We start from the raw sequence: 12,905 nt of genomic DNA on the forward strand, positions 1-12,905 counted from the left end.
TTTCTTAGATACTTTTTCAAACATGAAGCATTCCATATACAAAGACTTGGATAATAGCTTATTAATATCCAAGTCTTTGTATATGAAATACTTATTTCATGTGTTTGCTTATACATAGAAAGAGAATGAAGCTCTTCAGAAATTCAAAGACCTTAAAACAACTAGATTCTTAATCTCATTTTTAAAGTGCAGGCATTTTTTTAAAAGTTATTTAAATCAATATTACTTATAAAACATTATCCTGAGAATTATAATTCCTTCACTTCCATTTGGACAAAAATATAATCACAAAAGTAGTACCAGTTTCCCAACTAAAACTGAAAAATATTTCAAAATTACTTTTCTTTTTTAAGTTATATTTTGTTGATTATGCTATCACAGTTGTCCCAGTTTTTCCCCTTTTGCCCCACTCTACCCAGACACGCCGACTCCCTCAGGCAATGCCCACAGCACTGTGCATGCCCCTGGGTCATGTGTGTAGGTTCTTTGACTTCTCCATTTCCTACACTGCACTTTACACCCCCATGGCTATTCTGTAACTATTTGTACTTCTTACTTCCCTCAGCTCTTCACCCATTCCCCGACACCCTGCCATTTGGCAGCCATCAAAATGGTCTCCATATTCATGATACTGTCTCTGTTCTTGTTTACTTAGTTTGTTTTTTAGATTCAATTGTTGACAGGTATATATTTATTGTCATTTTATTGCTCATAGTTTTGATATTCTTCTTCTTAAAGAAGAACCTTTAACATGTCATGTACTACTGGTTTGGTGGTGATGACTCCTTTAGCTTCTTCTTGTCTGAGAAGCTCTTTATCTGCCCTTCAGTTCTAAATGATAGCTTTGCTGGGTAGAGCAGTCTTGGCTGTAGGTGTCTGCTTTTCATGACTGAATATTTCTTGCCAGTCCTTTCTAACCTACAATGTTTCTTTTGAAAAATCAGCTGATTGTCTTATGGGAACTCCTTTATAGATAATTATCTGCTTTTCTCTTGCTGCTTCTAAAATTCTTTCTTTATCTTTAACCTTTGGCATTTTAATTGTGATGTGTCTTGGAGTGGGCTCTTGGTATCAATCTTGTTTGGGACTCTCAGTGCTTCCTACACTTGTATGTCTGTTTCCTTCACCAAATTAAGGAATTTTTCTTTCATGAATTTTTCAAATAGATTTCTAATTTCTTGCTCTTTCTCTTCTCCTTCCAGCACCCCTATGATGTGAATGTTGGAATGTTTGAAGTTGCCCCAGAGACTGCTTACACTATCCCCATTTATGGGGGGGGGGGTGGAGTGAGGGATTCTTGTTTCTTCTTCTTGTTCTGATTGGTTGTTTTTCACTTCCTTCTGTTACAAACCATTGATCTGATTCTTGGCTTCATCCACTCTTTTGTTGTTTCCTTGTGAGTTGTTCTTTATTTCAATTAGTGTGTCTTTCATTTCTGACTAGATCTTTTTTATGCTCATGAGGTCCTCACTGAGTTCCTTGAGTATCCTTATACCAGTGTTTTGAACTCTGCATTGGATAGACTGCTTATCTCCATTTTGTTTAGTTCTTTTTCTGGAATTTTGATCTGTTCTCTGATTTGGGCTATATTTCTTTGTTCCTTCACTTTGGAAGCCTTCCTGTGTTTATTTCTATGTATCAGAAGAACTGCTATGACTTCCTGTCTTGGTGGCATGGCCTAATGTAGAGGGTGTCCTTTAAGGTCCAGTGGCATAGCCTCCCCTACTACTTGAGCTAGGTATTCTAGGTGTGCCCTTCATGTGGGCTGAGTACACCCTCCTCTTATAGTTGAGTCTTGGTTGCTGTTAGCAGATGAATGGGAGGAATTTACCCAGGCCAGTCAGTTGCAAAGTTTGGCTGTGCCCACTGACCACCAACCACTACCCCCTGTGAAGGATCAGCGGTGCACAGGCAGGGTGGTGGTGCTCTGATGTGGTCTGTAGCTATCCAACTGGGTGCACAGGTCCTGGGTTTTCCCAGGTGGTGCAGGCCAAGGTCAGCCCCTACCTGTGTTTTGACTGGGCCCACCCTTCCTGAGGTATAAAGCATTCTGAGATGGCTGCTACTTGTGATGGTCTTGGAGATTCTCAGGTGAAGCCAAGCTGTGAATCTAGGCTGGCTGCTGCTAGACCCAGGCCTAGGGCCACTGAGCATACTGGGCCTGGGATCTCACTGAGGCCAGCCATAGCTTATTTGAAAGGATTAAGGGAGTGTGAAGCTTGAGCCAAGACCAGCCATTTCTATGGAAAAGCTGCTGTTGACAGCTGTAAGTTGGGTGGGATGGAGCTTTGTGGGATCTCCAGGGTGAGGCAAACAGTGTTAGCCAAGTTGATGGAGTCTTAGATATGGTACCCACCTGCCAGCTCTGTGGTTCTATGGGAAGAGAAATGGATGATGGCCTCTCTTCACCTTTCTGTCTGGGGGAAAGCTGTCCTTCAGCTCTTGCCTTGATGCCAACCCCTTCGGTTCCTCCCTGTATGTCCCCAGAGCCTTTCAAGCTGCTACTTTGGTGCTGGAGCTCAGAGGGAGTGAGTCTGAATAAGTATGTGTGTGGGTTCTTTGAGAGGAACTGCTTGGTATTACAGCAGTTTCTTTCACTGACTCAATTCATGCTCATCTTTGTAGACAGAAGTTATGGGAATGTATCTTCCTGGCACTGGAACCCTGGGTTGAGGAGCCTGTTGTGGGTCTGAGACTCCTTGCTCCCAAGATATCCCTCCTGGATTTTTATCCACCACATGTATATGTGTGACCAGCTCATTCTGTATCTGTGCCCTTCCTTTCAGTTTGTATGGGTGTGGTTTCTTTAATTCCATAGTTGTCAGACTTCCATTCAACTTGATTTCTGCTGTCTCTGAGCAATGATTGTTCTGTAATTTAGTTGTAGTTTTGATGTGGTTTGCAAGGAGGCAAGCTGTCTTTACCTATGCCACCATCTTGACCAGAAGTCCCCAAATTTGTTTTTTTAAAAGGGATAAAATGTTCAAGTTTCTTGCTGGGTGTTTCATAGTAGGTTAGTGTGAATGCTGAATCAACTGTGATGTAAGGAGTTTGGAAGGAATAATGAGCACATGGGAAATATAATAAAAGAAAATGCTTTGGTGAATAAACAGTTCTCATTGCTGCTAAAGCTGGGCTAATCCAGAAGTCCATTAGTAGATGACATGACATTCTTGAGATGGTCCATATATGCCTTCTGGAAGAGCGAGAAGAAAAGGAACCACATATGTCATGAACCATTTCCTTGATCTACTACTGGCAGCAAAGAACCTTGAATTGGAGCAAGAGGTGGACAAACAAAGCCTAATTGCAAAGATGAAAATCTGAGTTGAGAGGAATAGAAAAATACCATTTTAAATGGAAGCTAATGCTTTGGTGAGGAACCATGTGGGAAATACTCTCTGCTAGATGTTCCGGTTAGAAAAAATTCTGGTGATGCACAGGTTCTGATTTTTGTTCTGGCAATTCTGTTTTTTTTGAAATAGCAACAGGGAGTTCATCTCATTATGAGTATTTAAATTTCTTTTTTTAATTGTATTTTAAATCTGTTGAATTCTGAAATATAGAACTGGGGGGTGACTATTTAATTGGTCATCCCTCCTATTTTGCTGTCCTTGATGATTCTTTAAAAGGCTGGCACCGGTTGGTTCTAGACTTTCCTATTCTTTCCATAACATTTACTTTCTAAGAATTACATGTTTTCTTCAATTAGTTTAAGTTGTTTAGCAAGCTATGTTTTACATCTCTAGAAAGTATGTTTTTTTCTCTTTTTTAAATTTTTATGTAATTGTTGTTCAAGTAGAGTTTACTGTCTTTTACTCCCATCTCAGCCAACCCCCCCACCCTCCCCACCTCCCTCCCATTTCCACCCCCCCCCCAGTTTTTGTCCATGTGATACTTGCTCCTGTTCTAGAAAGTAAGTTTTTAACTAAGAGAAAATTTCTGCTCCAAAACAAAAGAACTATTTTAAAAATCTAATAATTACTACCCTCATCATCATCTCCTAAGGAAATACTCAGATATCAGGACCTGGAGATTTTTTGTAAAGCAAGTCTTCAGATTACATACATCTTGTCCAGGGAAAACCCAAAAGACACTTCCAAGGCTTTATTGTCCAGTATTTTGCTTTTGTCTCGTTGACCAGCAGCAAGCCACATAGAATACCTGGCAGTGTGCCATCTGGGACCAAACATGTACCTGTAACCAGGGTTGCCCTCCGTAAAGCACATCACAGGGAGATGGGAAGCAAATTAAATAACTGGTGGACCCATGTTACTGCCCTCTTAATTTTAACTTTTCTTTCTCTCCCCGTGTTGCCTTATGCTTTTTTTTTACAAAGTCCCTTCAACCTCTGTCTCCTCAGTGTGCCCTTCCCAGTATGATTTTAACATCTCTTAACATTCATCTTCTCGCTGCTACTCCCCTGACAGTATTTTAACTAGGCTCTGTCACCCTTTTATTATTGACCATATGAGTCCTTACAAAGTTGATGCTTTTATTTTCCAATTTTTTTCTCTTCTTTTACTACTGGCCTTATAAATAAATATCGAAAACAAGTTTTTACAGGAAATGATGAGATTATTAGATGAAGTTAATCTGAGGAAGATGGTTATCAGAGAAAGTATTCTTATTCTCAAAGGAACTGTGAGTGGAGTGAAAAAAGACAGAAAAAAATCTCTTTTCTTTTATTAATCATCTTTCCAAATTGCATTTTTGCAGAGAACTCTATTTGGTATCTAGCATAGCTTTTTCAATTTTCCATAATTGGAATATTTTTTCTCAATTTTGAGTTTTCTTTTGGTTTGTAAATTACTAAGAAATATAAATGTGAGCAGTCATTTCAACATGTTATTGAAAACCCCCCTCATACTTTCCCCTAACTGCTGATTATCTTTCCCTGATGTTCAGATTTATTTTGTCTAGCCTTCAAGTTTAAAATGAGCTTTGTAGACAGCTATATGTTGAAAATATGGACAATTGTATAAGCACAGTAATTCCCTTGAAAGTCCCATAAAAACTCAGAGTGCAAAGGAATCTCTCAATTATTAGCCATCTTTTTAACTAAATAGAAATGCATTTTATGTGTGCTAAATATGGGATCCCCTTTTAGATGTATGGGAAACGAGCACCTTGGGAAGATCCCTCAAAGTGGGTGCTGGAAACCTACCCCTGGAGCTCAGCCTCTCTGCCTCAGGGGGGCCCAGCATTGCTTCAGCTGCGACCAGAAGATGTTGGGTATGAGGGTTGCATCTCCACTAAGGAAGCCACAACCTCAAAGCACATTCCACAGACTGACACGGAGGGGGACCCCCTGGTAAGAGGCTGATGTGCGATTCTTTCTATGGAATCTTGATTACAGTGTGTGGTCATTAGTATTTAGTCATTTGTATCAAAGGCATTAGTTATATTAAGTAATATTTGGGATTTTTTTGAAATTGATACTCATTTTCAACTCTTACTCTTGGCCTGTTTTCATTGGGTGAATATCTTAAGATGAAAAACCAAACTCGTATGCTTAAAAACAATCAAGAAACACTGAAACCAGGCTGTACTTTATGACCATAATTTTTCTCTTATTAAGCATAAACATGTGTGAAAGGATAATTAAAAATTTTAAATGCATGGCTAAATTCACTCACTGTTTAAGAGAAAACTGAATGTTTTTACTAAATGAAGAAATAAAAAGAGTATACTCTAATGTATATGTGAAGAACTAGAGAGTATTTTACATATATTATCCAGTCTGACTAAATATAGAATTAGTCTTTTCTTGCCTACAGTAAAGAAGAACAAACTGACTTGGAAATCAAAAGGAAGTAATTCTCTCTGCCTTATTCAATTTGCAATTGCATATGGCTTAATAAAACTTGACAAAACCTCAAAGTATGAATACTCAGAAGGTATTAAGTACATGGCATTATTAGGAAAAAGACTTTAATTTTATGTACTTATTTTTCTAGATCACTTTCTATGGATCGATATCAAATATAATGTGTTTGTTGATTTACCATCTGTGACTAAAGAGATTATTGAACTTGCACAACCAATACAGAAAGAAAACATAATGAAATAAATGCCATTACATTGCTTAAAACGAATAAAAAGGAAATTACTAAATTCATAATCTAAAACTATAGCCAAAAACATAAAATGGCTTCATATGCATGGAATACCCTCACCCCAGCAACCTCAGCTCTATGTCATCATCACTTCAGTTGATCATCATTAATGTTTGGGAGTTACATGTAAATAATCTGGTCAATTTTCAATACCCTTTCCCTAATAAAATGCACACACAGAAAATTTTGCACATGATCTCAAAGAATTCCATTATGTCACAGAAATATATACTACATCTCCCTGGAGTCTAGGACTATCCTGTTTAGGACCTTTGATCTTCTAGACTGTAAACTGCGAAAGGGCCTGGACTTGCATTTTTATAGTGGGCACCTGACCCGTTAGCACATTCATAGAAATTAACAGTAGTGGTGGAATTGGTTTGAAACTAGCGTGATTGTGAACATGCACTAAATAATTGCTGATCAGATGGTTAAAGTTTCATAGAGTAAATGTAAGCCTTGGGGTACAATTATGGGTTATTTCACATAATTTTTTTTAAATAAATTCCAGTTCTACCTTTGTGGTTTTGATATAAAGATAGCTGGTGATAACTTCTTAAACTCAGTCAGCCACAAAGCCAAAATATCTCCATCAACAAAGGTTATCTCTCTCCCTCTCTCTCACTCCTTGTCTGTCTCTGTTTCACACAAGGAGAAATGTTTTTCACAGTTATTATCAGAGTTACTGTGTAGAGTTGGTACCCTTAGGGATGCCCTCAGCTTTCCCATTTCCACAGTCTTGATTGGCCAAACCCACTAAACACTCTTTTCCCTGGCACTGAATGCACTCGTCTTCCAGTCTGCAAAAGACATCCCGAGTCTCCCATTCTGAGTGAAGATTAGGGTAAAAACGTCCCTGATTCCTAATCCGCTGCACATCTGAAGAAACAAGGGGTTGTGCTGTATGACGTACTAAAGGGCAAAAGACTTATTGTCTAAAAATACTTCTTTGACCAGGCACATTCTGGTAGGAAAGTAAACATGCTGAATCTATCTTTATTTCTCTATTTCTACAATTACAAACATAAGGTAAAAATATAGTTGTAGATAATCTAAATCAAATATTAGGGGAAGTCCCCTACTTAGTGTCATAAATATGATTTTAATCTGAACAAAGATGCAGATTTTCAGCATATCTCACTGTATTTAAAAAATATAATGTGTATTCATCATCAACAAACTTAATCGTGCATACTACAATTGCTAGTATGGGATAAGTATGTACTCAGGACTAAGACTTGCTGATCAGGAGATGAATAAGATACCATTTTTGATTGCAGGAAGCTCACAGTCCAGTAGTAGAGAGAGACATCTCCCTATCTAAATTGCAGTAAAATAATGGTGGAGGTACCTGCTAAGTAGTTGTAAGTCCATTGAGGAAGTTGTAAGCTTCACAGAGGGGATGCTTGAGCTAGGTCTGGAAGGATGACTAGAAGTTCATCATGTGGTTGGACAGAGGACATTCAAAATTAAGGATGCAGCAGGTAAACATTGTCAGACGTATAAGAAAAACAATGAGTTTAGGGAATTATATACATATCAGTGAGATTAGAACAAAGGGGAAAGAGGAACTGAAGTTTCCGAAATCTGCAATTGCTAGATCACACCAAGCTAGGTTTAGCTTTGTAGGAAGTTAAAACTTGGTCATACAGAGAACAGAGAGACACCAAATACTTCTGAGCAGGGAACTTACCTAGATTTGAAGTTTATAGGATCACTTTGTTGACAGAGTAGAGGAAATGTTAAAGAAAAGAGGGTGGATGCTAGTAGACTAGCAGATTTGTAAATATTATGGATGATAAGGTCCTGAGCAAGATATTACAAATGATAAACATTGTAAGTATAACTCTGGGTATGGGGAAAAAGAAGGGAGAAGGGAAATGCTTTTGCAGAGAATAATTATTTATCCCAGTCAGTATTGAATCATATGTAACCTTCCTTTCCTCTTACAATGTCCTTCGACTTGAATGCACAAAGCAACACTATGAGAAGGCAAAGTAAATCTCTTATATACATTTACGACAAATCTGAAACTTGGAACTTATTCTAATGGAACATATTTACAATATGGCACCTTTTTAAAAATTAAGACTTTAAGAACACTGTTATCACAACATAAAAATTTTACAATATTCAGCATTCAAGTAATTTCAAATGTTTGTGACTAGGGTAGAATCATAACCCTTTAAACAGACTTCATTGGCCATTTCTGCTCTTGGTAAATCAGGAGGGTACTTGAAACAGAGATCTATTTTACAGATTATCTTCACCCAGATGCTTGACCATATAGCGAGCCCACTATTAATGAGGGAGGAACTGACAAAGCGAAGGAGGGAGGGAACACGATTGTGCATGAAGGTCTGGGGGTGTGTGTGCGTGAGAGAGACAGAGAAGGAGAAGGAGAGAAAGGGAGAGAAAAAAACTTTGCTGATGGAGACATTTTAGCTTTGTGGCTTACTGAGTGTAGGAGGTTATCACCAACTACTTTTATTTAATATTCTTATGTAGCTGATATAAAAAATTCAGAGAGTTAGACCGAAAAGTGTATTGAAAACTATTTTCCTGAAGAATATTAAAATATGCTATAATTGTAGCCCCTTTGCCAGAAAGGCATCATTGCTAAAATTGATGACAACCATTTTATCACTTACGTCACGAGCATTTTTCAAACACATTCCACACTGAACACACAAGCACGCACAGCCTGATGTATGACCAAAGAATTCCTTTTTAGATGTCTCCTTTCCAGGGGATCAGGTTACATATTTCTTGAGGTGAAAAAGAAGAACTTTTATTATTTTATAAATTAATAAAATTAGTAAGCATTAAATAATATAAAGATGATTAGTTTATAGAAACCCTTGATAAGAAAGCAAGTCCACCGTCTCATGAAGAAATGTGCCAATTATTCTGTGCTTTGTTGAACCACTTGTCTACAATTTGCTTTTAAACCAATCTTTCTTTTTACTTCCCTCTCCTACAGAGGATCTGCAGATCTATTGAAATCCAGGCAAGGCGGCTGCCTTTTATTTGTAATACATGGAAATGTTAGCTGTCTTTCTCCCTGGGTGCTTTCATGCCTATGTCCTTTTACTGAAACAAATATTGCCATTGTTCTATAAGGCTGGGAAACTTGAGACAGCTGCTATTGTTCCAGAAGGTGGTTTTTGTTGTCGGTGATATATCAATCATATTTTAGCCAGAAACTCAACAACAGAAATTTGACAGTGATTGTTTCCTCCTCCCTCTTCCAACACTCATGGTTTGCTTCCTTCAGTCACCTCCCCTCCAGGGCAGGTCCTAAGCAGCAGATGGTGTGCTTGCGTGTAGCAGCTGGCTCCATGCCACTGCATCCTCCCTTCTCTCTGGGGACTGTGCACACGAGCCTGTGTGTGCGTCTGTGTATGAGCACTCACGACTTTCAGTTGCCATTCAGTGCTTTCTGCTGCTCTGGCCAAAAAGCTGGGAAGCTTGGCACACTCTCCAGCAATGAGCCCAGATGTCCAGCTGTGATACAGTTTCCTTCCCAGTTTCCCTGCTGGAGCAGTATTCATTCACAACCCCAAATAAAAGAGTGATCTAGAGGCTTTATTTTGTCCTTATGGTTTGGTGTTGTAGTCATATTTGGGAAAAATAATGTAGGAGCCAGGGGCAACTTACAAAAATCTAAGATTGTTTTTCCATTTCACTCGTATGGGATGAGACGGTTCCTCATCGCATCGTGTGGCTCCGGGCCTCGTATTCGGTGGGGCTGGCATCCTGGGTGCATCACCGCCTGCATCCGATGTCTCTTTTTCTTTCTTCAGATGAATATGCTAATGAAACTCCAAGAAGCAGCCAATTACTCGGGTACACAAAGCTGCGACAGCGATAGCACCAGCCACCATGAAGACAATTTGGATTCATCTCTCGAATCTACCCTCTAATGGGGGAAAAGAGTTAGGGGGGAAGACTATGCCTTTTAAAAATGTTTAAAACACAAGATATTTTCACTAAACCACTGCCAGTATGAAAGCACCTATCAAGGGTCCTGACCCAGAGTCGTGGTCTCCAAGGAGGCAGAAGAACTAAGTCTGAACCACCAAGATGTTAAATGGAAATGGAAGCTTAACTTTATTTTACTTCTAGGCATTTTTATATCTGTGGAGTGATACAAAGCTCCGTTACACAACTGGAGAGGACCCTGGTGATAGGCAGCTGAATAGATTGCACACAGGATAGCCAAACTGGACTTTATGATTTTCCTCTTTAAAAGTTTACAATACAGACCTTTTTTTGTCCCTTCATTTTGTTTCCTCTGACAAGCTGTTCTCCCTGAGCAGGGTCCATTCTTCTGATCCGTTCAACCTCCTTTGTGCCACATGGTGCTGGTCACAGGGCTCCAGTAGTGTTGTGTCGTGCGCTCACCCTATTCCAAAAAGAAGCGGAGAGGCCAGCCCTCCGTAAGCACAAATGGAATTGTGCAACCTCCAGAAAACACTACTGGGGCGAGCTGGAGAAGTGCCAACTTAGTTCTCAACTGCCATGTCCCCATGACGTGCTCCACCAACTGTCTAGTATCTGAGTCACCGGTTTTATAAGGTTCTTTTTACCACCGTGGTCTTTGTAAGCCACCTGCCCACTCCCTTAACAAGAGTTTTATACCAGTTATTAGTCAACACTGAAAAAAGGCTTTTTTAGGGCTTTAATTGTTTGAGCCTTTTCAGTGAAAGAAGGAGCATTTCCTATGGTGCTGTCTCACTGCCTTAAAACAGATTTCTACAACAGTTTAACAGTCGGTTTAAGTCCTAAACCATCAGTAATTTCCACTGTCCTTTCATTTACAACCAAGCAACACCAATTAACACGGTAGCCTCATCTCTATAGATATTCTTTTGAAGAAATGGATAGGAGAAAGATCAGTGTTTTTGCCTTGTGAGTAGTTTGCTTTGCCTATCCTCCAAAATACCCCTGTAACACAGAAACCCTCTTTGACTGTCACTTCACAGCTAAGACATGTGGCTGAATTCCATCCAGGTCCAGGTGAGAGAGTTTCAGAAGGTGGGAGAGTTTGAATTCTCATCCAGCAGAGCTGGACGCACTAGATGCAGCGTGAGCACAACCATTTGGCTTTCCTCCCCAATTCTTTTTTTAATTAGTTTTGAGCATGTTGTTTTGATTGCTATTGTTGTACGTGAGAAATTCAGCATTATAGAACACTGCAGCAGTGACGTCACTGTGGAAGAGGAGGCGTTTATACTGTAAAAGAAGGTTAGATTTGCACAGTCTACTGGGTAGGTATTGTAAATAATAATTTTAAAAACTTGCACAAATCAAAACAAACACAAAAAATTGTATGTTATCCTGTTGGTGTTAAGAGGTGTTTCACTTGCTGAGATTTCCTGTACGTTGCAAACAAACACAGAATGCAACCCCTCGAAGCTGTTATTACCTGGTGTGTTTGTCCCGTATTCACAGTTGTTATGACCATGCAGGAGCTGTCAGTGCTAGCGTGAGCATGCTTCCGAACCGGACATGAGCCAGTACATTTTTGGAAAAGTGAAAATGTCCCAAAGTGCATCTGTCATGGCAGGCTTTAAAGAGAGTGTGTGAAAACCGATCGAGGTCATCGGAGAAGTTGCCAGCACACACAGAGGAAAGGTTTGCAGCTGATGGAACCCAAGGGCTAGGCCATGGTGTGGACTTGTCCTGTGCATGTGAACCGTGTTACCTTCAGGATGTGTACTTGGTGCTACTCTCTGCAACCACCATGGGTCCTTGGCTCCGGAACAAAAACAACACAAGACATCCGTGCAGTTTGAGAGTGTCACTGAGTCTCTAGGTTCCATGTGGTGCTATTGCCCTAAGGGAAATCTGAACGGAGTTTACGCACATAGAATTGTCACCCTGACTTTGAAGCCTCAAACGTGGATCGAATCTGTTGTGAAACATCGATACATGTAGCTGGATGAGTGACTAGTTGCCCTTGTACAATATGTGATCTGAGAACACCACTCATCTTTCCCTGCCATTTTGAGAAACAGCCCCAACACAATCATAAGCCAATTCCTGCAGCACATCCCAGTAGGTCCACCTAGTTTACAACTTAAACTAGTTTGTGAAACATTTGTCTGTACACATTTTATATTTTGTACATTTTTGATGTAACATATCATGTAAATAGGCAGAAACAGTGAAATAAACCATCTGAAAAGTTTTGTAGTCTTTGTAAAGCCCTGACAATAAGTACTTGGTGTCAATGGACTTAACTGGATGATGTATTTTCTATTGGTTTATTGTTCCTTTAGCTTGTAAACCAGCTTGCATATATTTTTTTGCCAATGTGCACCCTGTATCTGTCTAAATTATTACTTTGCCATTAAAGTGGAATTATTTATTGACAACAAGGTGTGGCGTCCATCTGTGGAGAAAACCTGAGTAGCAATGCATGAAACATCAGGCTTCCAAATGTGCGCACTGCTGATGTGCCAGTGAGAGGGGTGTCTGCGGGTTTCTGCTGTGCGTGCCTCACAGAAAGGGCCTCATAGCTCTCACAAGGATTTGATTTGTAAACACAGTGGACCTTTAAATGTCTGGGGGCTTAGGGGCACTGACCCCATGCAGTCAAAATTCCGCATTAACTTTTCACTCACCAAAACCTTACGTTATCTTTTGTATCTGCTGGGGATTGGTCCCAGGGCCCTTATGCCAGAATCTTATATAACATGGCACAGAACAATACATACAGTTGGCTCTCTACACCCTCAGATTCTCACCTGTGGATCAGAAGTACTGCTCCTTGAATCC

At 39.7% G+C, this 12,905-nt stretch overlaps 1 protein-coding gene across 3 annotated transcripts in view; it reads left to right on the top strand.

Moving 5' to 3' along the window:
- NAV3 (neuron navigator 3) overlaps positions 1 to 12,478 on the top strand; it is a 786,639-nt gene extending 774,161 nt beyond the window's left edge. For all 3 annotated transcript variants that reach the window (XM_045844968.1, XM_045844966.1, XM_045844967.1), the window contains 2 exons: positions 5,111 to 5,314; positions 9,926 to 12,478. In XM_045844968.1, coding sequence (XP_045700924.1) covers positions 5,111 to 5,314; positions 9,926 to 10,045 — 324 coding nt within the window. In that variant the 3' untranslated portion in view covers positions 10,046 to 12,478. The remainder of the gene's footprint in view (positions 1 to 5,110; positions 5,315 to 9,925) is intronic.
- Positions 12,479 to 12,905: the final 427 nt, after the last annotated feature.

The sequence above is a fragment of the Phyllostomus hastatus genome, unplaced genomic scaffold (genome assembly GCF_019186645.2).
Source record: "Phyllostomus hastatus isolate PE091 unplaced genomic scaffold, TTU_PhHast_1.1 phas_contig_432, whole genome shotgun sequence".
NCBI classification, from domain to species: Eukaryota; Metazoa; Chordata; class Mammalia; order Chiroptera; family Phyllostomidae; genus Phyllostomus; species Phyllostomus hastatus.